This window comes from Pogona vitticeps, chromosome 6 (assembly GCF_051106095.1).
Source record: "Pogona vitticeps strain Pit_001003342236 chromosome 6, PviZW2.1, whole genome shotgun sequence".
Taxonomy (NCBI): domain Eukaryota; kingdom Metazoa; phylum Chordata; class Lepidosauria; order Squamata; family Agamidae; genus Pogona; species Pogona vitticeps.
Window position 1 is genome coordinate 67,725,046 of NC_135788.1, and position 26,630 is coordinate 67,751,675.

Genomic DNA, 26,630 nt, shown 5'->3' on the forward strand with positions numbered 1-26,630 from the left:
CAATCTAAATAAAAAAGGTGTGGAAACATCGCTAGTGCAGGAATGCTTTCATTGCTTCTCCTATGTGAGATTAAACATCCAGAAACAAAAAAAGAATGTTAAAAATAGGACTTGGGTATCATAAACGCAAATGGAAAAAAGGTACACATACACACTTATGGGAATATCTGTGGAAGGTCAGATAGCTCTACAAGGACATCTGTACAGACCACCAACTTTGCTACATTTATAATATCAGACTATCCGTTATGCCTTTCATTTGAAGGTCACAGATCTTGTCCCAAATTAATTATGCCACATAACATCCATGTGATGGAAAGCACAGTGGGAAGAATACTTCAAAGACCACCAGAAAGTCAGCTGCCTCTGGGTTAAACCACAGCACCTGTTTTCAGCACACGACAATACAGTTTTTAGGACAGGAAACAAAGCAATATATTCAGAGAACAGAAGTCATTCAGGGTGGATGAGAAGCAAATTATATTTGGCTAAAGTGAATAATAGCAATGTTGCTGTTATAAGCAACATGCGCCTTCTATACATAATAGGAGTTCCTACCTCAATCCTATATTGCAAATACAGAAGTTGCACACAGATATCTAACGCCTTTTAAAAGTACTAATAAATCAAAGCTCCATTCGCAAGTCAAAGCAAAATTTTGTGAACTCAAAATGTTCGTAGGTCAAGCCGTTCATAAGTCAAGGCACCACTCTATTGAAGTGTAACCTGTACTGTGGACAAGAAGCAATGGTTAGGATGGAATATGGAGAAACAGAATGGTTTCCTGTAGACAAAGGTCTCAAACAAGAGTGCATTTTATCTCTCTACCTGTTCAATCAATATGGAGAACATATGGAAAGGTGGATTAGATACAGATGAAGTGAAATGAAAATTGATGCAAGAAACATCAATAATTAAAGATAGGGAGATGGTGCCATATTGCTGGCAGAAAACAGTCGTGACTAGAAACAACTCCCGAAGAAGGTGAAAGAAGAAATCTCAAAATCAGGGCTGCAGCTGAACATTAAGAAGACAAAAACCATGATTACAAAAGAGTTACATGACTTTAATGTGGACAATGAAGAAACAAAAACTTGTGAAAATTTTTGTATGCCTTGGTTCAATCATCAATCCAAATGGAGACTGCAGGTAAGACATTCTAATAAGACTGATGGAAGAGCAGATATGAAAGAACTAGAAAAGATCATCAAGTGTAAGGATGTGTCATGGAAGCCAAGGCCAAGATCACCCACAATCTTGTATTTCCAACTACTATGGATGGATGTGAAAGCTGGACAGTGAAGAAAAGAGGCAAAAATGCCAAAACTGGAGTTTTAGAAGAAGTAGTCATGTTAGTCTGTGCTAGCACCTCAGGCAAAAACAAACAAAACAAAACAAAACAAAGAAGACAACACTGCTATGGCACCTTAAAGACTAACTGCTAGATCTTAATGTGACAAGTCCACTTCTTCAAACATAAGAGTGAATTACACAACAACCGGTCACAAATCAAGTATCTTAAGAGGCTATTTCTACAGTGTGAGCATCACCAAAGAGAGAGCTCTGTCATGTGCCCTAGAGATCTGATATCCTAGAGGGAAAGATTGTGGGAAAGAGTCTCACTAACCAATCAGAACAAATAAAGAGCTCTGTATCTGATATTGGGAAGATACTTCCTGAATATATCAGGTCTGCAGCATTTCACATTTTTAAAGGGCCTGAAAGCTTTTTGCCTTGTGTTCATTCAGGTGGTCCTGACACTACAAGACACCTCAACAAAGAGTTTTCAAGCCCTGCTAGATTCCTTGCCTTAGTATATCCAGTATCCTTTCTCTTTTAGATACAAAGCATGCTCTCTCTCTCTCTCTCTCTCTCTCTCTCTCTCTCTCTCTCTCTCTCTCTCTCACACACACACACACACACACACACACACACACACACACACACACACACACACACGGCACAGAAAACTGGGAGGTTATTCAAAATGAGACAACCCAATCCATTTAATTTCTCAAAGTTCATGCAATCAAAGCAGCAGCGATTACTGTTTACCATAGCTGCAATTGTCCCTTTACATCTGTATTAAAATAATCCTTGGCAATGTGAGAACTCTCATGGGTGCCTCAGGAAGTAGCTTGCCTTCTCACAGGATGAAAAAACAATTGGCATGACTCGTGACTGACCGTGAGGATCAGCATCCCTACAGTACTTCACACCACAAAAACAAATATATGCCTGTGAAGGAAAGTGAATTTGAGGCTGCAAAGGCAAGGAGCTGCAAGCTTGACACCTGACATGCTAGATGTGGAATGGTACATGACACAAAGCAACCCAAATAAATCTCCCTTCCCAAATAAAAAGAGGATGATTCCCGCTCTATCTTGTGTTTTGCTTGCAAGTACTGATCCTACATTCTCCAAAGAAAGGGAAATGTTTTCATGGTTACAGGTACTGGTTTTTGAGCTCATCATTTTATGCTGGCCATGAAAAGTCTGCAAGCACCTGAGGATAATGTCTCTGATTACAGAAGACAGAAATTATGGGTGTTACAATGGGTGTCCGGACTGTGATAAATGTTGACATGTATTCATGTGAGTGTTGACAATCCCAGACAAGCCCAACTCCAGGAGAAGACTCTGGGAGTTGTTGACAAATTGACCTCAATAGGAATTAACATTTAGACATTAATGGCCATCAATCAAAAAATGTGGATATTCACCACAATATACAGTATGGGGAGAGGTTATCAATGGTATAAACAAAAGAGCTTTATTTTACTTTAATATTGCAAGGATCGTAAGACAACACTCTATTAAATCAGTCCAATTTTCCTGTGCTTTCCTGTCACTCACATTCTCAGGCTTATCTCCAGGGTAGTGTCTACTGCAGAACATTTGGACAGTGCTATAAATCCTAAGTACACGTCCAACACCGTTGGCATATGCAGTGGACTTCGCCCCTAAATGTCATCAGAAGATCTTCTGGACACAGTAAGTGGAGACTCTTGAGCAAAGCTCAAAGTGTTACACTCAAAACTCATTTTGTTGGCTCATCCTTGTATCACAAACAGTCAGGAAACATACACCAGGGATCTGGAAAGTGACAAACAAGTTACTATTTGTGATTTCCAGAGCAGGCGTCCAGCTGTTGTTCTTGTCTTTACATCCCTTTCACAACCCTCAGAGGCTCAGCAGCCTGGAGCTAACCTTCTGCGCAGCAGTAATCAAACTGAACAGGAAGCAAAAAGAAAAAAGAAAAATTAACCTGTGTAAACATCCCCCTCTAACTCTCTCCCTCAAAAATTCCCAGCAGCTGAAAACCCAACAGAAGATCAGTATGAACACTTTGCCAGCAAACAGCATTCCAAAGAGCAAACTTACTGCTCCACACACAAGTTGCTTTCTGCCTATTGCCAATTAGATGGGCAAAGGAGACTAAGCAAAAAACGGTGTGTCGAGCCAATGGAGAATTCCACATGGATATAAGTGGGGCAGCCAATGGAAACCATGATGTAAAGTTCAGATCCAGGGCACTGCTTCAAGAGCTTAATCTAACAGGGCCCTAGTTGTAAGCTTTGTCATGCTCGTGAATGCATAAAAACCTCTGCTAGAAGAAATCTGAAGACCTAAAAAGTAAGAAGTAAAATGCTTGCGTGCTATGCTTGTTAACACAGGTCATGGCATCCTGGATGTAAATGTTTGCACTTAAGGTCATACTTTAAAGCATTCTGGTGGTGCAGCAAGTGAGCATGGGCTTATTGGTGAAACACATTTCAGAGGCATAAACTCCTTTGGGGTTTCAGCAGGGAGCTGCTGCCATATCTCAGAGTCTTTTCCCCTCTCTTCTTCATATGTTGACTGAGTTTTAGATGTGGCAATGCATGCCATGAAGCCATTATACTGAGCATTTCCCTGCCCCTGCTGCTGACTACAAGGAGGGAAGCCAGGAAGCACAAATCATGATGATGCCTTAATATGATTACATATTAATCCACCTAATATGTAATTCTTATATCAATGTGTGGATCAGAATGCAGTTATTATTTGCACTTTTGCTTCCCTCTTCTACAGCTGTGGCTCAAAAAAAAAGATCAAATGCATATAAAATGCATACTTCAGAGTAAAATATATCTAGAAATGCATATTTTAAGAGAATACATTTAGAAGTGTGTATTTTATGAGAAAATATGTTCAAAAATATATCTGTTTAAATAGTTGTGTGCAAATATTTATACTGATTTTTGGTGTGGCTTTCTAAACAAAGAAAATATTGCAAAGTAATGTGGAAATAAGATAGGAAAGATATAAGGATAACTTGGAAATCCACTGATGTGTCCATTTTCAGCTGCTTGCATCACAAGCCCACTAGTTAACTCTGAAAATTTCAGTAAGTAATATTTATAAAAATATTTCATTATTAAATTTGGAGTCCATATTTTCATCTTTAAGTTCCAAGATAAAAAAAGGAAGTATCTTGGCCATGCCTAGCAACAAATAGGACCCAAGGCTGAAGAAGTACCTGATCCCATAATTGTACTGGGTATTGACCAAGATACTATATACTGATGTTTTCCATGAAATAGTGTCACAGTTAGTCACTGAGACCATGACATGTAGCAAAGTCTGCTTAAGCCTTTTGTCCTCAGCTATGTGTTCATTAAACAACATTCCCCTATGTCAGTGGTTCCCCACCTTGGGTAACCTAGATGCTGTTGGACTGCAATTCCCAGAAACCCCAGCCAGCACAGCTGGTGGTGAAGGCTTCTGGGAACTGCAGTCCAAGAACACCTGGATTACCCAAGGCTGGGAACCACTGGCCTATGTCATTATTAGCACTATAGGGAAAACTTCCATGGAGAAAACATGGGACTATTGTTCCCTATACTGATTATTTAAAGGGGAAATAGATATCAGAGGGCTATAAAGTTGCCTTTCCCATGTGCTGCAATCATGTAATTGCTAAATCCATCATTAATGTCATTAGTCAGATCTTCAGTTTAGAGACCCCATTTTTAAAGAAAAATAGAAAGGTTTTGCCTTTTGGTTTAAAATTAAGATACTGTATACCTAACTGCACCTATAATTAAATATCTTATAATCCTTTCAACATTGCTTCTTTGTGCAGAACAAATATATTGACAATGAGCATGTTGAATACGCAAAGCTTTGCAGCTTTTCAAGGTGAAATTTTGGTTTCAGCATATACATTGCCCTTTTTAAAGGCCTGACTCTAAGTGCCAGTCTTTTGGAAAACTGGCCAAGATCTGCTGAAAATGCAGCCATGAGAACATGCTTTAAATCAGTCCTTTTCTGCCTTTTCTGCCAGAAGTATATGCAGTGCTTCAGTTGAAGTCCTGGAGGAGATTATCATGAAACCAACTTTCAAATATAGATGCTGTGTTGGAAGTAAATTAGAAACATGATTCCATGTCAAGTCCAGGTGTTTTTCTCTCTGTTCATGCTGCCCTTATTCAATCTCAGTATTCTGCATTTTAGGCAAAATTTGAGGTCTGATATGAAAATCTCTCCCTCCTGCCTCTGTCACTTATTATGACTGACCTATTTCTTCAAAACAAACCCCTCTATATTGAAAATGAAGTAGAAATAGAAATACCAGCCACTGCTGGCTTCTCCAAGTAGCATTAAGGTGCTATTTTCTGTCCATCTCTGCACCACTGTAGTGCACTGCTGGCTAAAGCACACAGATAAAAAGGATACAATCTTAAGATCAATGAACACGTCTGCCCAAGACACTTTGCTGCGTGAAGCAAAGGACTAGATGGGGCACTGGACTGTAGCATTTCATGTACGGAAGCCAATCAAATTGGCACCTCTGTGTTGTTTTTACAATGGCAATAGGTCATATACCACTGTGTTTGAAGGCAGCAAGCTAGCATGTTGGGGAAGGCCAATTCTGGCAATTAAACAGTACTGTATTCAGGTGGATCCAAGCAGAATACAGTCAGTCACAATTTCAGTGGCTGTGGTTCTATATTCTGCTTGACTAGTCTTCTAGGTAATTTAGTGTTTGACATTGTTCGCTTTGTTCCAGGAAAGCAAACAATTCACTTTGGAAAAGAGCCAGGCTAGGAGAAAACTTTCCCTGTGAGAAGCCCACAGATCAATAAACGTGTCCCACATTTACTGACCTGTGGGCCTCACACCTGTATGGAAAAAGGAAGCAATGGGAGTGACATGAATTCACTGTTGCATCTACTCAAAAGACAGCGTCTTCATTATTCAGAATAAAATGGGCCATAATAGAGCAAACTTTGCAAGGTATCATGGTGATCATCACTAAGCAGACTTTTACAGTACAGTATTTTGATAATATACAGTGGTGCCTCACATTACGAGCACTCTGTCTGACGACGAAATTGCATCACGACAAAGATTTTGCGATCGCAAAAGCGATCGCAAAGCAATGTTCCCTATGAGAAAATATGTTCGTTTTGCGATGATCAGTCCCGTTTCGCTAACCGATTATCGCAAAGCAATGATTTTCAGACAGCTGATGGGCGGTTTCAAAATGGCCGCCGGGTGAAAAACACGGCTGCCCGCTGTTTTCTGGCACGGATTCCTCGCTGCACAGGCAGTGAAAATTGCTGTGCTATGGAGAATCTTCACTGGACAGTGAGTTTTAAGCCCCTAGGAACGCATTAATTGGATTTTAATGCGTTTCTATGGGTTTTTAAAATCACATGACAACGTTTTCGTTCGACAGCGATTTTTTTGGAATGAATTAACGTCGTCATGCGAGGCACCACTGTATACACAAAGAAACCTATTAGTACACAGTTTTTGCTGAGGTATTCAATCAAGACATTTATGTATGTATCTATGACACAGACACTCAGTAACCACAGTCATTTTGCCTTCATGCATTATTCTACTTCAGAACACTGCTAATATGCATTCTTTTAAATCTTGGTTTGCTGGGAAACACAGTTACCTTCTGTGTATCTCTTTTCCAGTATGGAATCATTTTGGTTGCTGCGTCAGTAAAATACTTTAAAGGAATGCATTTCTGTACAAGGTGTTCTCACAGCTGTCCTACCAGTATTATGATACATTCTTCATTTATTACTCTTTCACTTTTGAAATGTAATACATATTTATTCCAGTGATGCCTAGGCATGTTATCAGACACAGACGTGCTTACCACATATGTTTGGATTCCTATGCTTATGAGTGAAATATATGTAGTATTGTACTGATTGACTAACCCTCACTTTTTCTGGAATGCCTCCTTCATCTTTAAAGTTTGGGGCTAATGACTAATCGATACACTCTTCGAATTTCATATGCATAACCATCCATATTGCATATATTCCATCACAGAGGTGAATCTAAATATTCACTGCTAGCGGGATACAAAGAATACTTGCTCAATATTTTTCTTCTTTAACATGTTCTACACAGATTACAGTAAACATGTGAGGGAAGAAAAGTGCTAGTCCCACCCTCTGTCTAAGATCTCCAAGTATGCAGAGTTAAATCTCAAGAAGAAACATATTGCTGTCTGTGGAGCATCTCCTCACAATCAAAACCCTTTTTTTAAAAAATCATGGAGGTGTTAAACAGAGAAACACAGTTTTCCTGTTCTGATTTAATTTTAGTTTTAGACACACAAAGACATAGGACAAAAGCAGGCAGCGTTACCACCTTCGGCCCCTCACATCTTTACTCTGACCCCTCTATAAAATGTCTGAATGGGGCTATTGATTAGGCTGCTTCAACGAGACACATCTACAATGAATTTTCAAGGCTCATGAGTTTCCTCACCAACAGCTAAGAATACTCCCCCCCACGTAAGCATCTCTTGTCTTTGTTCTTTGAACATTTTCTGTGCAAAACTAGTTTCCTTGGAGAAGCAAAGTACAGTGGTGCCCCGAATGACAATGACCCCGATAAACGATGAATCCACAGGACAATGACTTTTTGCGATCGCTATAGCGATTTGCAAAACAGTAATTTCAATGGGGGATTTTCGCTTCACGATGATTAGGTCTGTGCTTCACGAACTATTTGTTTGCAAGACAATGATTTTTCTGGCTACACAAAATGGCTGCCCTGTCTTTTCTGGACCCATGCTTCGCAGGGCAGCCATTTTTACAGCTGATTGGCACTTGGAAAATGGCTTCCCCTATGGGCGATCTTCGCTGGATGACGAGGTAATTTCCCCGTTGGAACGCATTAAATGGGTTTCAATGCATTCCAATGGGGAATTGTTTTCCGCATGACAACGATTTCGCTTAACAGCGATTTAAGGGAAACGGATTATCGTCGTCATGAGGGGCACCACTGTATAAAAATATACTAGATACAGAACAAGTGGCAGTTAAAAAACATGCAGACAGATCATCCAAGACCTCTGCTTCTTAAAAGTCTATATGACAAAGCAGCAGCCATTGTCATTTTCTGCACTATGCATTATTTATTCAATTTCACTTAATTTGTGTTTGAGTAAGAATGTTCTGGTCTTCTATTGCTGAGAGAAACAGAAAAATATCTCACACTCATGATAAGGAAAATAATTGCACATAACTATGCAAGACATGTGATTTCCATCTCTAACTCCTAGAGGTACACAGATAACAGAGCCACCATACATCTTTTCAAACATTAAATACAGCTAACTGAACAGGGGGATTCCCAGTGTGGTGTAGACCAGTGGTTCCCAACCTTGGGCCTCCAGATGTTCTTGGACTTGAACTCCCAGAAATCCTGGCCAGCAGAGGTGGTGGTGAAGGCTTCTGGGAGTGATAGTCTAAGAACATCTGGAGGCCCAAGGTTGGGGACCACTGGTGTAGTGGATAGAGTGACTGACTAGGACTCTGGAGAACAGGGTTTGAATCCCGAATTGGCTATGGAAACTCACTGGGGTGTGTGTCGGGAACTGGTAAAATCATTCCTTAAATATCTCACTTACCTTGAAAGCCCCATTAGGATCACTATAAATCAGTTCCAACTTGACAGCAAAGAACAGACACAAACAACTGAACAGGTAGCATGGGGAGGGGCTGACCTACATACGTTTATCTTTATATCTGAAGAGAAACAATGCATTTAACACACTATCCTTGCACGGATCTGTTTGTTGAGAATGCTGAAAATACAAGTTTCATATTATGTGAGAACTCTACCCACATAAAGCTATAGATCTATACTGTAGGTTCATGTAGGCCATTAAAGTTTATTTTTGTTTTGGGCTGGGGATAGCACCAGCTTCCCTTCCCCAACATTTTCATGACAGTCTGAAAAGAGTTTGTGTAATTTAACTACACCAGATCTATATACCGCCATGTAAATATAGTTACAACAGCTTACATGTTACAAAATATTTGTGTCGCCCTATATAGAATATATTATTTGGGTTTTAAAAGGCACTGACTAACATGAAATAGTCTGGTATCACTGCATCATGAAATGAAGGATTGGCGGATGTGATTCTTTAGCAACATATGGAATTCATGCACAATTAGGGTGTGGCATCCCATCTTCCCCCCCCCCCTTTGAAGCTTGTGCTATGTAGTTCACTATAGGAAGCTTTGGGGTGGTTTGGATTATTGGAGGAACCATTAGCCATACTGTAAACAGATTGCAGTAAAATGTCTCTAACACACAAACTTCTGCTTTCAGTTAACATTTGAATTTATAGTGCCTTGGGACAAATAGCAAACTTGGGTTTTTCCTTCTCAGTCAATATTTGCTCTCAAGTCAGTAAATCTTCATATGGACCACAAAACAGAAACCAGTAATTGTTTAATACCAGCTTGGCTCCCATTATAAAGGATAAAGGAAGATTTCAATCTCTCTATTTCCTTTGCATCTGGAAAAACTTTTAACCATTCAGTGTAATCTATTTGCCTTTAGGCTCCATCTTGGTTGTAGGTCATCCCTGCTGTACCCATAAATGTTATACAAAAGGCCATTGCCTTAGAATTATATACCAGTTATCAGTGTGCACCCCAGGAAAAGCAAAGAGATTAAGATGGCATCTTTCTCAATGTCGAGAAGCTTGTCAACTCTTATAATCTAGAGGGCAATTATTCCAACTTGAGGAAACCTTGACAAAAAGCCCAGAGGACAGGGAGCAGGAAGGAAAAGATACATTATTCAGTCTTTAGGTGGAAGAGCCTTTACAAGCACGACAGAGAGAGAGAGAGAGAGAGAGAGATTCAGTACATAAGAAGAGAATCTTAAACAATGAATTAAGGACATTCTTGAATGAGGAGCCTGTAAAAGAGTTGCCTGTTACTTACATGGGAAGGGTATAAACACAAAAGCCCACAGTTGCAGGCAATATGGCAAGTCGTCTTCCAGTCCTGTTCAGGAACACAGACTGTAATATGCATTATAGCATAACATCTGCTGTAATAGAACAGGGCTTAAGGCTGACATCAGTATGGACAAGTAAGAGAACACTTAAGAGGCAAATCTAAACTAAGAACTGTGGGCTTGATTCAATGGCTTTCTTTGATTCAGACAGCAGCCCTCAGCTCTATGGGAAACACACTCCACATCTGCAGTATACAGCATCACTCAGGAGACACACCATTTGTACAAATGGGAGAGAAGGGAGGAAATCAGCCTACTGTTTTTTGCCTGAGAATAATACAAAAGAGTCTAGCTGCAGGAAATTTATAAAATCAATATGTCTCCATTGCTGTATGAGATTCTGTTTTACTGATAGCTCCTCAGAAGAATAAGCTTGTGAATCTGTAACTGCATCGTGCAATATAATCCTGTGTTATGCGCAGCATATAACTAATTTTCATTGAAAATCTGCATGACAACCTTAGTCTCAAGAGATCATGTCCAGAAAGTATGGATACACGAATAGATTTTTCCTGGGCAATACATTTTCAAGATCTAGCACAATCCTTTAGCTGGTAACTCAGGACTACCTTCATGAACATGAATTACAACCACATAGCCTTTGCTATGAACTATGCTGAAGTTAAATTAACTTTATGCATAGGATGGTCTTTGGTTTTTAGTATTCTTTAAAAATGTACTTTCTTCTAGGAAATTTCACAGTCTGCAGAGAAAGTGAGATCAGCTCTTTCTTACTAATGCAAAAGCTTTCTGGTTAAATGAACAAAAGGAAACTAAATCCCTTAAAGACCAAAAAGGCAATCTTCCTAAAGAGTAGAAAACCATTGGCTGAAAGAAAAAAAATTAAATTTATCTACTATTTCTGAAAAACCAGGGTTTTCTCAGACTAAATTGAAGTGTCTGTTTTACATAACAACTCCCAACAGTTTTCACTCATTTTTCATGTTTATAACTTTATTAAGGGGCTGTAGGAATGGACCTATCTTAAGGCAGAAGCAGATTAATTGAATTCCACTGTTATGAGAAAGGGAGTGGGGGAGTAGGTTTTACAGGTTATACTAAAAAGAATGGCTCAAATGATTGATTTGGCACTTGGTAAGGTAGGAAGGATAGTTTGATTTCAGTTCAGTTGAGTTTTGAGATAGATACAGCAATGATTGTCTAAAAAGTGGTGTACTTAGTGTTCCTTCCCATCTTTATCTTCCCAACAATCATGTGAGGGTAAGTCCAACATCACTCAGTGATTTCATGTCTAAGTAGGGACTGAACCCTACTTAGATCCCCCTGTAGGTACCCCCAGTTCAAATCTAACATTTTTAACCCACTACAAGATATCAGCTGTTGCCATGCTTTTCTTGTGCACTTAGAGAATTGGACTGCAGGACCTTTATATTGCACTTTCTAATTATGTCATTTCATGTGAACAATATTGATAGTCAATTACATACATTCCCATAACATGGAATGGTAGCTCACTGCATGATAGCTCTAGTTGTACCGGGTCCATCCATACAGTTGAAAAAAATGTGGTACTTAAGTCTTCCATTGTATCCATAGCCATCCACTTCCATAGCCATCCACTCAAAGGCAGCAAAGAAGGTAGAATTAATCACAATATAGGATGTTACACGGTAGCCATACTGCTTAAATAATATATCAGTTAAGCTGGCATTCTTAAACATTGCAGCAACTATGGATTTAAGGACCATAACTGTATGTATCTAGTCTCTGATTGAATTTTAGAGACCTCATTACTTTTAAGGTATCACAGCTCATACCATTCAGCAGAGTTCTCACCTCAGTGTGTTACATATTGTATACAGGAGGATGAAAGAACTGCCTTAGAAATGGAGAGGAAGTCTATACTTTCAGTAGAACATACACACACACACACTTTATTTTTAACATGTGAATGAATATAATCTTAATAATAAGCAAATCACTGATTTTTTTTTCAGGATAACTTCACCCTTTCTCACCTGGATGATAGCTCAAAATAATGAGATGTAGTTCTTTCCACCACTATATCAAATCCACAGTGATAATGGAAGTTAGTGGGAGAAAAAGCAGTATCTGAAATAGTGCAGAAAATCAACTGCAGTGTAGAAAATCCATTATTTATTTATTAGTGTTAGAGGCCACTGATGTAGAAGCAGGCTATAATGCTAGCCACAGATGCTTTTGGGATTCTTGTGTGTCCTATTCAATTTTTAGATAGTTATGCATGGTAGTATGTGGGATTTTTAGAAACAACACAACACTTCTAAATTCCCCTTCTGTAATTCTTGTATAAATTAATTAACAGTTCCTGGCCAATAACAGTCAAACTTTTCAAATGACCTTTATAAGTCATGCCTCCTTCACCATGGTGGCTGGTCTCTTCTACAGGTTTTTTTAAAGAACTGTATAAATATTCAATTCCTATCCTAAACACTCCCTGTCTTTATAAACTCTATGCAACACTTGAGAGCTGACATACAAAATTCAGCGGCTGAAATAACTTAAAATTAAAAGCAGCTCTGTTTAAAAAGAGATAGGTTTCTTAAGAGAAATGAATCTAGATTAATTTTCACAATATAGATTTGTACAGTTATGTAATATAAACAGGACACTAATTGTAAAAATATATGTACATGAAAAAATGGATCCTATTCATGGTGCATTTTCATTTTTCTAATCATTTTGATTATAGAATTTTTATCCACATGTATACTACAGATAGGGATGCCGTGGCGCTGCGGGTTAAACCACAGAAGCCTCTGTGCTTCAGGGTCAGAAGACCAGCAGTCATTAGATTGAATCCATGCGACGGAGTGAGCTCCTGTCACTTGTCCCAGCTCCTGCCAACCTAGCAGTTCAAAAGCATGTAAATGTGAGTAGATAAATAGGTACCACCACAGTGGGAAGGTAACGGCGTTCCGTGTCTAGTCGCGCTGGCCACGTGACCACGGAAACTGTATACGGACAAACACTGGCTCTATGGCTTGGAGAAAGGGATGAGCACTGCGCCCTAGAGTTGGACATGACTGGACTAAATGTCAAGGGGAACCTTTACCTTTATACTACAGATGTGGCTTGAAGGTTAAGGATCATTCTTGGTTTTCCCTGGCTATTTCCCCCTTTTTCCTGAATCACAATGACATTTCTCACCAGCTTGTATTGATAATTTACTTCTGTGCTTACTTTGAGGATGCAACATGGACTTCTTTAGTGCAATATGGCTAGCCCATACAAAGATGCCACATGCTCATTTATTTTTCTCCTCCTCTATGGAAATCTTTTAAAAGTTCTTATGATGCAGAGAAGCGGAAATGAAAGTAACATCAGAAAATGAATTTCCCATGGGTCTGACAATAGAAAACCAGAATGTTTTCTTTTTGTAATTAAAAAATCACCAGCTGTAATTAACAAAGAAGTTCATTAGCTCACACAAATAATGCAAATTATACTTATTCCTGTGTTCCTCATATTTCTGGTCAGATATGTATGCATGGAGGGGTAAATCATCTCATTGTTCAGAAGAATGTCAAAAAATCCCAGGCTGTTGAAACAACATCTAAGGGTAAGATCAGATGGCCATTTGTCCCACTGTTTTGTCTGCTGCAGGGATTCTCTGCTTTGCTCCTTTTTCTGGCAATAACATGATATAATTGCTGGGGCAACCCAGTTCATCCCCAGAGCATTCCTAGCCACACCTTTCTGGGTCCCTATCTGAGGCTATTACTTTTTTTGGTGCAAGTATGATTGCTCAATTTGACTTGTTTCCAGTATGTGTGAATACTGGAAACAGGCCAAAGCAAGCTTGCAGCTGTCAGTTTGACTTCCTCTTTCAGTTTCCCATATTATTAAGTTGCTTAAGAAGACAGCTTAGCCACTTCATGATATTGGGAAATTAAACACTTCCTCTGCTTCATAGAATGATAGAGGAAATAAAATTGTTTTGTTTTATGTTTTTTAAAAATGTATTAGGACAGCACCAATCCATTACATCATTCAGACAAACTAAAGAAATTTTGAAAAATTCCTAATACTGTAAAAGTAGATAGGAGAGAGCAAGGATGGAGATTTTTTTTTCTTTTCTTTTTCTCTTATAGGAGTCAGACCAAATTGGGTCACTTGAGGTGCATATGTCATTAGGATGAAAGGGCTGCACCAAACAGCATACCAGACCGCTATTTGACCTCAAGTTACCTTATTTAGCCCATTCCAACCCTGCTCCAAATCAGCCTGTGTAGACAAGCCCGAGAGGCAGTGCCATGAGATCTCCTCCCCATTGCAGCCAAGAAAGCTTGCATCAAGGCAAGTGGTCATGAGCAGTTTAGGTTGCGAGTAGGAAGACCATTGAGCTCCACTGTCTTTCTAGCAAGATGATCAAAAGGGAAATAGGGCACAAAACTTTTGAATGTGCAGTGGGCTTTTAATTTCTTTTGTAAATTGTATTCTCAGGTCTGTGCCTAGTGGGGCAAGAAGGGCTTTCCCCTCAGTAATTTTAAAGGTATATACTGTGATGATGAGTGCTGTGTTTGCATCACATAGCAAACATCACTCTGAAAGTGAAATGCCAGACCTTGACCAATCTAGTAATGAAATAACACAACCAAAATAGATCAGTCTGAGGTTACCAGAAACTTAAAAAACTTTTTAAAAATCATAATGTTTAAGTTTGACTCAGGGGAATTAAAGAAAAAAATTGAAGAAATATTTTTGTACCTCTATACACTGTTACTGCTGATAAATTATGTTTTGTCAAAAATACCATTTGACTCTTTTCTATAGCAGTACTTCTAGAGGATATATCTGTCTTCAAAATAAATACAACTGCATTAATAGATGGCAGACATTTTTCTAATCTTCTCCGGGGGGAATGGTATCCTATTGTTCTCCTGCAAAGGTACTCTGCTCCCTTCCACTTTCTTCCAACTTGAAAAGATTTGAAACTTGTTTTACTTTATCAGGACACTCATGCGATTTCTCAAGAAGACAGTATAAACATTTCCAGTAAGAGGAATTCATATAAATTCATTTCCCAAATGGTACTTCAGCTGTACTTGGTTGTAAAACTTAAATGAGAAAACAAAGAAAGCAATCTTTCAGCCCTATAGATTGTCTACTACAGAAGCAGACATACCTAATATTTATTTGAGGCTAAAGAACCTCTCTGGCAAATCCACCTATATTCCTATGTCTAGTTTGTAATACTGTTTATTCCCTATACTCAGAAACTGGGCTGACTTGAAACCCGTCATATAGATGCACCCTTCTTTTTACTGTGTTTAGTTCTTCAGTCTCCAAATCCATTAATTTTGGTGAAAGAATTCCTAGCCCAGCCTTGTGAATATGAAAGCTAGCATAACCCATTGTGGGCCAAACATATACAGTATTTAGAGAAATGCATTTTCCTCACTCCAATTTCTCACAATGTGTTCTGCTTTATTACATGTATTTCCCAGAATTAAACAAGCAAAGGAAGTGTTTGGTTTTACTCTGGAGATAACCCTCAGGACACAAATGTTTTTAATGTTTTCACAATTACACCATCACAATTATACCTTTCTAGGGGGGAACAGTCTTTTTAGAAATGGAATTAGTGTAACATCTGGTAAGGGCCTAAAACATCAAACACATTTTTTCAATGTTCTTACATTGGGAAGATGAGTATAGACAAACAATGATTCTACCAAAAATTCCAACCCTAACCCTGATATTTGAAGAAAAATGGTTTGGGGAAATGCTTTTTAACTTTGTTTTGGTAAATCATATTGCTGGTGTATCAGTATTTATCAATTCACTACCCCACTGAAAGTTATGGTGCTTCTTTTTAAAATTCTGAGTAGAAATGCATATCATTGCACTCTTAATCACAGATAGTCCTCTCCTCATCCCAAAATGTGGCATGCAATGCTTTTGATTCTATGGTTTGAAATCAAGTATTTCTGAGGTTTTCAGTAATTATCCTGTGAATCTGAGACACATCCCTCAGACAGGGAGGGGCTCAGATTTCATTGACTGAAGTAATGAACTAAAATTTTGGTGTTTCTGCTAGATAAAAATAACATACACAGACATGCATGAGAATAACTACAGAAAGAAAAGCAGTCTGTGTTTCTGTTAGGGAAACCACATCTACTTAATATAGAAGCATGATACCGTTGTGTAATTAGGAAAAACCAAAAAAAAAAAAGCATTCCTGACATGCCATCTTTGTCAACCAAGAGGAATTTCTAAGTTCTAATTACAAAATAGTATGCTTCTTCATCCAGTTTCCCTATCAAGTCTCTGTTCTTAAACTGCAACAAAAATCATTCGCTTTCCACAGAGGGAAAACATAAAGTAGGTCACAGGGAAAGCACACCATTCTTGGACTGGAAGGAAGCCACTGAGAGTCCAAGGTGAGTGATGACTGTCTGGCAGCTAATGTCCCACCCACCCTACCCCCCCTCTCTCCCCCCCCCCCAGTCCCATTGCCTCAATGGGAAAGAAAACAGCTGCATAGTCTCTGGCATAGTTCAATGTTTTACAGCTGCAATAGCCACAAACATAAAAACTGGGGGGAGGGGGTCTGACCTACCCATGCAGGGTTCCTGAGGTACTCTAATAAACAGATAGATGTACATAGTCTTCTGTAGTGTGCCTAATGCCTCACCAATCAAATATGAATTTGCACGAAGCTCTGATTATGTTCCTTAAACATTCTCCGTAACAGGCAGATATAAAAATCCTAAGCCTAAATGACATTTCTGGATGATTACAGTAATTTGGGATTGTGCCCAAACTTACTAAAAATAATACCATGAAATAGTCTTGAACAAAATAACACATAATAGCCTGTGTGAGCAGTATAGAGGATTTTTTTTTTCTGGAGGAAGCCCCACTGGATACAATAGGAGTTACGTGCAGAATTGATTGGTCTTTGAGGACATAACAGTAGATTTTGGATGGGTATGCCATTTCTCAGTTAGGCTTATGGCTGAGGTGTAAATAGGAAAGTGGTGGCAGGCGTCCTATATTATTCTGATCCTTTTAAAGCATTTGACATACTACAGATTTTCATCCTTTATTTAGTTTGAATGTTGTTAGATGTGAAAAATTATTGTATGAATATTTACTGTAAATGTTAGCTATGCTTCCAGGGGGGGTTCTGTTTTTAAACAGAGTTCCTCTTGGTAAGCTGGAATATATAAAACAGATACATTAATTGGTTGTTGTGGGTTTTTCGGGCTCTTTGGCCGTGTTCTGAAGGTTGTTCTTCCTAACGTTTTGCCAGTATCTGTGGCCGGCATCTTCAGAGGACAGCCAGAGACTGGTGAAACGCTAGGAAGAACAATCTTCAGAACACAGCCAAAGAGCCTGAAAAACCCACAACAACCATTAGATCCCGGCCGCGCAAGCCTTCGCGAATACATGGACACATTAATTGCATTTACTTCATACCGAATGTGTTTCATGAACTGATTCCATTACAACATACCAACTACCAATTTGTCTACTAGGTTTAGCTTTTTAAATGATGGGATGAGCATGATTAAAAAGAAACAAAACTTAAGAAAAATTAGGTTCGTGACTTTTTTCTATGCCAAAGAACATACCATTTAATAACTGTAATTAATGTGCTCTTGCTGTGATTGATTTTAAATAAATAGAACATTGTTACTAAGACCTCTTAGCAACAGACTTTGTTAAACATAAGGACTCAACCAATTTCCTTAACTTTATAGCTGATGCTGACTCATTTATTTGAATGTTGCAGTTACACTGTAAAATACTGATAATAATCAAGTTCAGTGTTCGAATATGGAGTCACCAGGTTTGTGTTTAATAAAACACTTAGGGTTCCTCTGAAAGCTTCTGCTTTACAGAGGCTGATGAAATAACAATGGTTTGATTTTATCAATGATGTTCAACAAATTATCAGTCCACCAGTCAGTCCACCAGTCATTCGTGGAACTGATTATTTAATTGACAACAGCTTATTCTAGAATTCTGAATAAGAAAATAATCCTGACTTCATTCCCGCAAATCCAGCCAAGAGTTAAACTTTCCTATAGACTACTGGGATATGGACAAAACTATGGCAAGCTGCAACTATGTGGTTGAGCCCTTTCCTGCCCAATCAACATCCTCCTAGTGAATGGCAAAAGTTGGGCATACTCCATGGAAGTGTCTCACCTATGTGGAAGTGTTTTTCACACATACTCCCCAGTGGCAAAGGATTACACAGCAATATATCCAGCAATGAAAATTTTTGTTCCATTAAACAATCTTTCTAAAAGTAACATTTTCACATCTTCCATAAATTGTTGCAAGAAGAAATTAGCCTAGCCTCAAGAATTCACACATTTGAGAAGTTTACAGGATATTTTGGAGATACAAAGCATATATAAAACAATGCACACATTTAAAAAGAGGAATTGCTAAAATGCAAATGAAAAAATATTACACACAGAAAATAGGTTAGTTAGGTGAGAAACTTTTGGATTACTGATGACGTGCTACCAGATTTTGTGTTCCTTCTAGAGCTTGTTGCAGTTCTCTTTCTGTGAAACACAAAGAGCTAACCTGTTTCTCCGAAAATAAGACCTAACCTGAAAATAAGCCCTAGTATGATTTTTCAGGATGCTCATAATACTGTATAAGACCTACCCCAAAAAGAAGCCCTAGTTAAGTAAAACCCCACCCTCCACCATTGTGCAGCAACCAGAAGAAGATGACATGAATTTAAAATAAAACATCCCCTGAAAATAAGCCCTAATGCATTTTTGGAGCAAAAATTAATATAGGACCTTGTCTTATTTTTGGGAAAACATGGTATGTTAGGGAGAAGATGGCTGGAAAAACTGGTGAGCATTTGAAACATTGTGTCTTGGATCCCTTGGATTATGGAATTACCAGAAGATTACAGATGCCAATGCTAGCTCCCAGACCAAAAGTGTTCAAATGTTTTCAGTAGCTAGACAACAAGGAGCATTTGATTCCACTGGCTTTTGCATAACAAGTGATGAATATATAATAACATCAACCCTCTTTTCAAAAAAAATATGTCCAAAAGGTCATGCGATTATCAAAGCATGGGCTGAATTCAGTTGTCACTTACTAGCTCACAATCAATCAAATAAACAGGAACATGTTTGCTGAATGGGATGGTGGTTTCAAAGTAAGGGAAATGCAAGACGAATAGATGACATTATATTATCATTGGTCATAGTCGGAAAAGAAACTGGAAACTGTGCCTCGCCTTTATGTGGCATCATTGATCCTTCCGCACTTTTCAAACGGTCTGCCTATCACTTTGTCACTCAAAACGTTAACTCTCCATGTATAAAATGTAACCCAAATAACAGTCTGTCATGTTCCCACATGGTCCCTGCTTGTTTCACCAAACGAAGAGCTCATGCTATGTCTTTCAGCTGCCACCAGTTGATTGCATCAACATAGTCTATCACCAATCACAGAGCTTCAGGCAATGTGTCATTTCAAAAGAACCAAACAGAAATTGTTTATTGTTACAAATGTTGACAGAACAAGCAATGTTGTTAACTCCTAAACAAACATCCTCTTTCATTCACTCTCAACCACCATTCTCCCAGCCAATCTCCAAAACACACCAAACTCCTCAGTCTTCCTAAAACTCAACTCCCCCTCCTGCTGAGTCTCTTATATCTCATGACCCCGCCCCTCCAGCACTCCCATTAGTCTATGCAGATATCACATTAATATTCATGACCTGGGCAGATGCCACACAGTCTTACAGCATTGTTTGCATTCCTAAATAGAGAAGGAAGGAAAAATCTTAAAGTTGATACTAAGATGTCATCATAGAAATTTCCCTGGCAATATACTGTCATCAGATGTGTGAAATGTTTGCTTGGTTGCCTTTTTTGGTATTTGAGAAGAACAGATATTAATTTGTAATGATCTTCCCCAGTTACACTTCTTAGAATTCTTATGGAAAGTAGATCTCTAACAGATCATTGTAGCAAAAAGAAAAGGAGTGTTGATAAGGAGACCAAAAAATGGCACAAGTCTCAAATTCTTCTGCACAGGTTTCTAATGGAAAACAATGGAATGGAAAGAAAGCAACAGACCCGCAAAAAATCCTATAAACTATGGTATGCCTTTGAACTGTGTGTGTATGTGTGCGTTTTACTATATTAACTCTATAAAATCATTCTCCCTTCAGAGACTAACATATGTAGCTCCTCATTTTTGTACAACACAGCATACACTACACACATCCATAAAGGTTAGCAATTCAGAATCCACTGGTAGGCAGATCCCCTCTTCTAAGCCAGCTTGGTCAAGCCCAGAATGAAACCAAATCTGAAATTTTAGTAATGTTTCACAAACAAAATCATTTTCAATCTCTAGCTAATCTTTTCTGTGGCTGTATGAGATAATATTTTTTGAAATGCATCTGAAATTTAAAAAGTTCAGTCTTGTTCATCTGCCCTTTGCTTGTGATGGCACCAAAACAAAAATGTAGAGAAGTTTGAACATCACTTCCTTGGTTGCCAGGTATACTCATGTGCAAAACCAGCATGTCTGTCAGAACTGTGCTGATGGAAAAACGCAACTATCATGTCCCTGCTGCACTGCAAATTTGGACAAACAGAACAGTCTTAATATGGTTTATGTCCCTTTCATATGCATTCTCAAGCAAGTCAGTTCTGTCTCATTTGAATATGATTTTAATGAAATGGACTGGCCTTGTGAAGTTCCAGTAAGGTGCTGTGACGACAAACATCGCCTTACAGAAAGACCTGAACTAGATCCAGTGGCACTGGTGTGGTTTCCTAACCATAGAGAGTGCCCTGTGCATTGCTCCATTCCCATAAAAGTCTGAGCCTTTTAACTGGTTACCCTGTACAGGAGGTAAGGACATAAGTAGGACAGGGCAACCATGGTTCTGACCCAGGGCACCAAATTTAGACTGTATGCCCCTTCTTCCAGACTTCCAAGACTGGCCTGTCAGCCTGTCATAGGTAGACCAGGCCATTGGAGAACAGCAAGGGAAATGTGTTTGGTGTAACAGGCACAATTGAAGAAGTAAAGGGCAAGTTTATCCATGGCTGCGATGAGGCAATGAGGACTTTCCCTCCTACAACCACTATAATTTCCTGCAAAAGAACCACCCCCCCACCCATCCACCCATTCCTACTGTGAGTCCTTCACATTAGAATAGGATATTTTCTGAAAGTATAGCAGAAGGGAAAGTAGGGGTGGAAGAAATAAGTAGTCTCACAAATGAGGAATCGCAGAAGGTATCCTAACGCTAAGCCTTGGGACAGAGGAGCATCACAGTATTGGGCAGTTCCTACAACCATGTTCAGTCAAGATGAGGAAAGCATTGGTCATCAAGTCAAGATGAACATTTCCTGAGGCTGGGGTTTGCTTTTCACCTACACATGTGGTAAAATATATGATTTCATTATAATCAGCAAGCCCAGGTTTGAGCCAGGATGCCAAACAAACACCTGCTGAATTGCTAGCTTAAATATTTAAAAACAGAAGTAGACAAATTCATAGGGATGAAAACTGAATCATAAGTTGACTCGTTGTGATCAGTGGGACCTGAGCTGTTCAAGACTATCTCAACAGCCCACTGGTTTCAATGGGACACGTGTATGCCTGACAAGATTAGGAACCAACTCTTAGGCAAGCATTCTAACAAAGTTACTAGATGCACAGTCTGTAAACATAAAGTTACATTGAGCAGGGGTTTGGACTCGATGGCCTTACAGGCCCCTTCTAACTCTATTATTCTATGATTCTACGACTACAATTAAGAAAGTCCTCCAATTGATGGGGCCAAGAATCATGCTGGCTGGAGAAATATGGAACCTGTAGTCAAAAAAGTAAGTCTGCTGAGCTCTCATTCGATATGACACTTATGGAAAACCCCAGACTCATAGATTCAAAAGCAGTAAGCCCTGGGATGTCACAAGTGGGACAAAACAAGATGAGAGGGCTGACACCAGCATATTTTGCCTGTGATATTCCTTGGGCATGTGGCTCCCAACTGCTGGAAACAGAAAGCTGGACTAGATGGACCTCTGGTCAGATCCAGAAGGACTTCTCCTCTATTCTTCAATTTCCCAGAAGAGCATTTAGAGCTGTAGCGTGCATGTCCTTTGAAGTACTGCATAACACCTCATCTTCAGAAGACACAGACACCGTTCTTCAAACACATAACCCATGAATAGAAAATACTACCTGCAGAAACCTTTGCACATCGTTTTGCCTGCCCCGTGCCAAGAAATAAATCATTTTTCTTCACAGTGTCAAACAGTTTATAGCACCAAATTAATCACAAGAAACTTTAAAAAGAGGAAGTAGAGGGAAATCCCAGATACAAAATAAAAGAACAGATGCAGTGTTTGATGAAATGAAGTCTGATTTCTAAACGCCTGGTGTGCATTTTCAGTTTTCATCACTTATCTGTGAAAAATAGTAGAGTTAAAATTGAGCTGTTGCTGAAATAGGCAACAGATCTGCTTTAGATACCTGTGTCTAATATTCATTCTTGATCTAACACCATAGAGGAAATGAAAATACTGTGAATATCATATGAAACCTTCTTTCCTGTTTAGACTGCAGTTCTCTATGGTCAGAACTTCAGGTCCAGTGTGTAATTCATTATAATATTAGTTTTTCTGAGCACTTAATAAAATTATACTGAAGCAATATAGCCTAGCTCTCAATCTCTGTTAGTGCAGCCCGCAGCTTATGGATTGCTTCTGTGTAGCACAATGCCACACTGTAGTAACATGTGGCTTTGCGTAACAATATGACCATATGAATGGGACTGATGATGTGGATCTTTTCTTCCCAAATGTCAAACTCTTCAGTCGAATAAAATATCAGTTGTGTGGGAAAGACTTGTGGAGTTGGCTGTATCACCAACACAGGCATGGTACCTATTTCAGCTTTCCTACTCACACCAAATAAAAGTAGCTCCCAAGTTTTTGGTGCTATGTTTGCAAGCAGCTTTAGCGAAGGCTTTTTAAAAGAGAAAGTTCTTAGGATGTAATAAGTATATGGTTCCTACAATTGCCTCTCAACATCATAAAGTGCACTAATGTACACTTGCAGTCAAATTGCACTTTACATGGCAACCATATATCTGCCAGCTACACCAACCTAATATGAAAGGTAAAAGGAACAGGTAAGTTATATTAGATATTTGGGATTTTGTAAACGCTGATGCCCTGTTGGTAGCATGTATCTGATGCTAGAACAGAAAGAGCTGCCCTTTTGCGTTCAGGTCAGAGGTACATCAATATTGCCATGATTTGCAAGGAGAACAAACCTATCCATTCTGAATGAAATAAATTCTGAGTGCTCACTGAAAGGACAGATTCTGAAGCTGAGGATCCAATACTTTGGTCATCTCATGAGAAGGGAAGACTCCCTGGAAAAGACCCTGATGTTGGGAAAGAGTGAAGGCAAGAGGAGAAGGGGATGACAGATGTTGAGATGGTTGGACAGTGTCATCGAAGCTACCAACATGAATGTGACCAAACTCTGGGAGGCAGTGGGAGACAGGAGGGCCTGGTGTACTCTGGTCCATGGGATCACGAAGAGTTGGACATGACTTAACGACTAAACAACAACAAGAGATGTGCATGAACTGAGAAAACGGCAGTTCATGATGGTTTGTGGTTCATCATTATCCACAAACCATGAACCTTATGATGAAATGAACCATTTCATGGTTTGGGCTATTCAAAACCTCCAGGGGGCAGTAGAATGGCTCTCAAGCAAGTTAGAGAGGCCAAACATGGAGCAATCTCCAGCTGATGTTCCTCCCCACCCCCTCCCAGTTTGGCAAAGATTGCATTTGGGATGTCTGAGTTCTACCCCCCCCCCCAAGTGCTCTTTAGCAGCTGGCTTGGGGACAATTTAATGAGTGGTTCATGCAAGGGAACTTGAGACAGGATGTTGATCATTATGAGATGGACTGGAGAGGGAACAGAAAGAGGCAGATGTGGGGAAAGGATGGAAAGGACGAACAGACTAGCTAGCTAAGCATCTTCTTCTCACATGGGCTGCTGCAAAAGTGAAAGCCCCAGCTGAGGTGCTCAGGTTATGGCTCCCATTACCAGCTATAACCAGAGAGTGGACTTGGAGCACCGTGCTTGTCTGCCTGACCTGACAATCAATCCTACATATAGTTTTCTCTAGGTACACAGCCCAGTATGTATTGCCTGATACAGTGCTGCCAGGCTGTCTGGCCAGGGGCAATACACCCCAAAACAATGCGTACAAATTCCCCACACCAATAATAGTTCAGTGTTTCATTTCATTCTGGGCAGGCATGTTTCCCCAAAGCACCCTGAAACAAACCTCATAATGGCCTGATTCATGAGGGTCTTTTTTTGTTTTGTTTGTTTGTTTGTTTGTTTGTTCCATGCTTCGTGGTTTGTTTCATGCCCTTCTCTTTTCAGGTGTCATTACAACAGCTCTGGTGGAACATTAATTTCGTAGGACTCCTCCTCACCTAGAACTGATAATTAGAAAAATTACTACTGACCTTGTTTGCTTTTCTCATCTTCCCTCCCCATTTTTTTCTTCTTTTTCAGACTGTAAGGGAAGTCTTCTAACTGTTGCATGTGAGCTATTTGGTAAGTCTTTTCCTTTGAAAAATAGGCTCAGACATACAAACAAACCTTATATTACCTCATCCTTTATCCTCTTCAGCTTATTCCTGCTCAGCCATTTTTGCTCATTTCTGCAAGGTTCATCCAAAGGTTTCACTTACCGATAAAACATAGTGTAGTCTACAGTTGAGTGGCAAGTCTGAAAATCCCATGCTTTGAGTTTCTGGCATTCCCGATGGGCACGAAGTTTTATCCTCACTGTTCCTTGGCACAGCTCAGGAAACTGTTTCTTTGGAGGACGCGTACAGAATTCATTTGATTCCATTCGCCAGGATTCTGCAAAGTCATCCACATCAAACTTAAAATGTCCATCACCTCCAATTAAGTCATCTCTCTTGTGTCCATTGTAGTTGCCACACAGACCACATAGCTTGCCCTTAAGATGTGGTGCAGCCATGACTTCAACAAAACTGTCTCCATCCCAAGAAATTTCCAGTCCTAGTAAAGAAGACAAGAAGAGGAGCTCAATTTCAGCAGTGAATACATGATGCTATTTCACATGTTGAGTCAGACCACTGGGTTGTCTATCCTACTGCTGGCAGCTGCTGTTGGCAGCAGATCTCCAGGTTCAGGGGAGAAAGGCCTTTCAAATTTTAAAGGTTAGCTCTTTTTGACTAGAAATGACAGGGCCGGAACCTGGGACTTAATGCCTGCACAGTATTTGCTCTACAGCTGAATCGTTGCTTTTTTAAAGCCTAGAAAGCTACTTGGTAAAAGTAAGTATTAATTTTGATTCCGAAGTACAGTAGTTCATCTCCACTGTAGATACATTTTTAAAAGGCTAACTCTTAACTTCTGTTCTATCCCATAAGTAACTAAAATAGTTTTTATTTACTTGTTAAACAGCTGAATGCTACAAGCCCTTGGTACCAAACACGTTGGCCTTCTCCTTGTCACCTCAGCACTCACCAGGGATCATGAGGTGGAAGCAGAAACAAGCACTTAAACTCGGAGATAATTTATCGCCACCATTTAGGAAGGCCTCTGGCACTACACAGGTAGCTAAAAGACTACACTTACACTACACAATGACTTGGGTCCTCCCACATACAGCTGCAGTTGTGATCTAATGTAACAGCTTCATTTATTAGGAAAAAGAATTAATTAAAAACAACTAATTATCTGCAGCTAGTTATTTCCAAGCTCCTATGCACAACAGATGAGACAGGAGGTGAACAAAGAGAAAACAGGTGCTCAAAAGGAGAAAGCATAGTCGTGACACCGTTTCTGACTTGCCACCATCAAAGTTGCATATAGTTCAGTGTAGATGGCATTTCCCTACTTAACTTTGTGTAGTGCCACGTGCTGAGGAATCTCATCTTCTGCAGTGTCCTAAATAGTTCCAGGCAGGGCTTCATCTTAGATTGGATATGTCCATGCAGTGTGGCAGTATTGACCATGCTGCTTCACATAGAAAAGGAAAGGTTTCACTTGATAATTCCTGCATGCAGAAAACTCCCTTCAAATAATAGGTATTTGTGCTTTATAAGCACATTGTGGGAAAAGGTCCTGGAGCAAATCCTTGGCTTGTTGTCTTTGACTTCCTATTTACAGAGAGTTTTTAAGATAGGTGAGGACTGCAATGTGTGGTCCCTTATCTACACTTTGAACTAATGCACTTATTTGTAAG

The 26,630-nt window shown here is 39.4% G+C and overlaps 1 protein-coding gene across 3 annotated transcripts in view; it reads right to left on the reverse strand.

The window, feature by feature from the left end:
• The window catches only part of BMPER (BMP binding endothelial regulator), a 240,960-nt gene that overhangs the window by 38,135 nt on the left and 176,195 nt on the right, over positions 1 to 26,630 (reverse strand). For 2 of the 3 annotated variants that reach the window (XM_020788156.3, XM_073003798.2), the window contains one exon: positions 25,102 to 25,438. In XM_020788156.3, the coding sequence (XP_020643815.3) occupies positions 25,102 to 25,438 (337 nt within the window). Of the gene's footprint in view, positions 1 to 1,853; positions 22,779 to 25,101; positions 25,439 to 26,630 lie in introns of those variants that run through there. The other variant, XM_073003797.2, reaches the window with a different exon arrangement.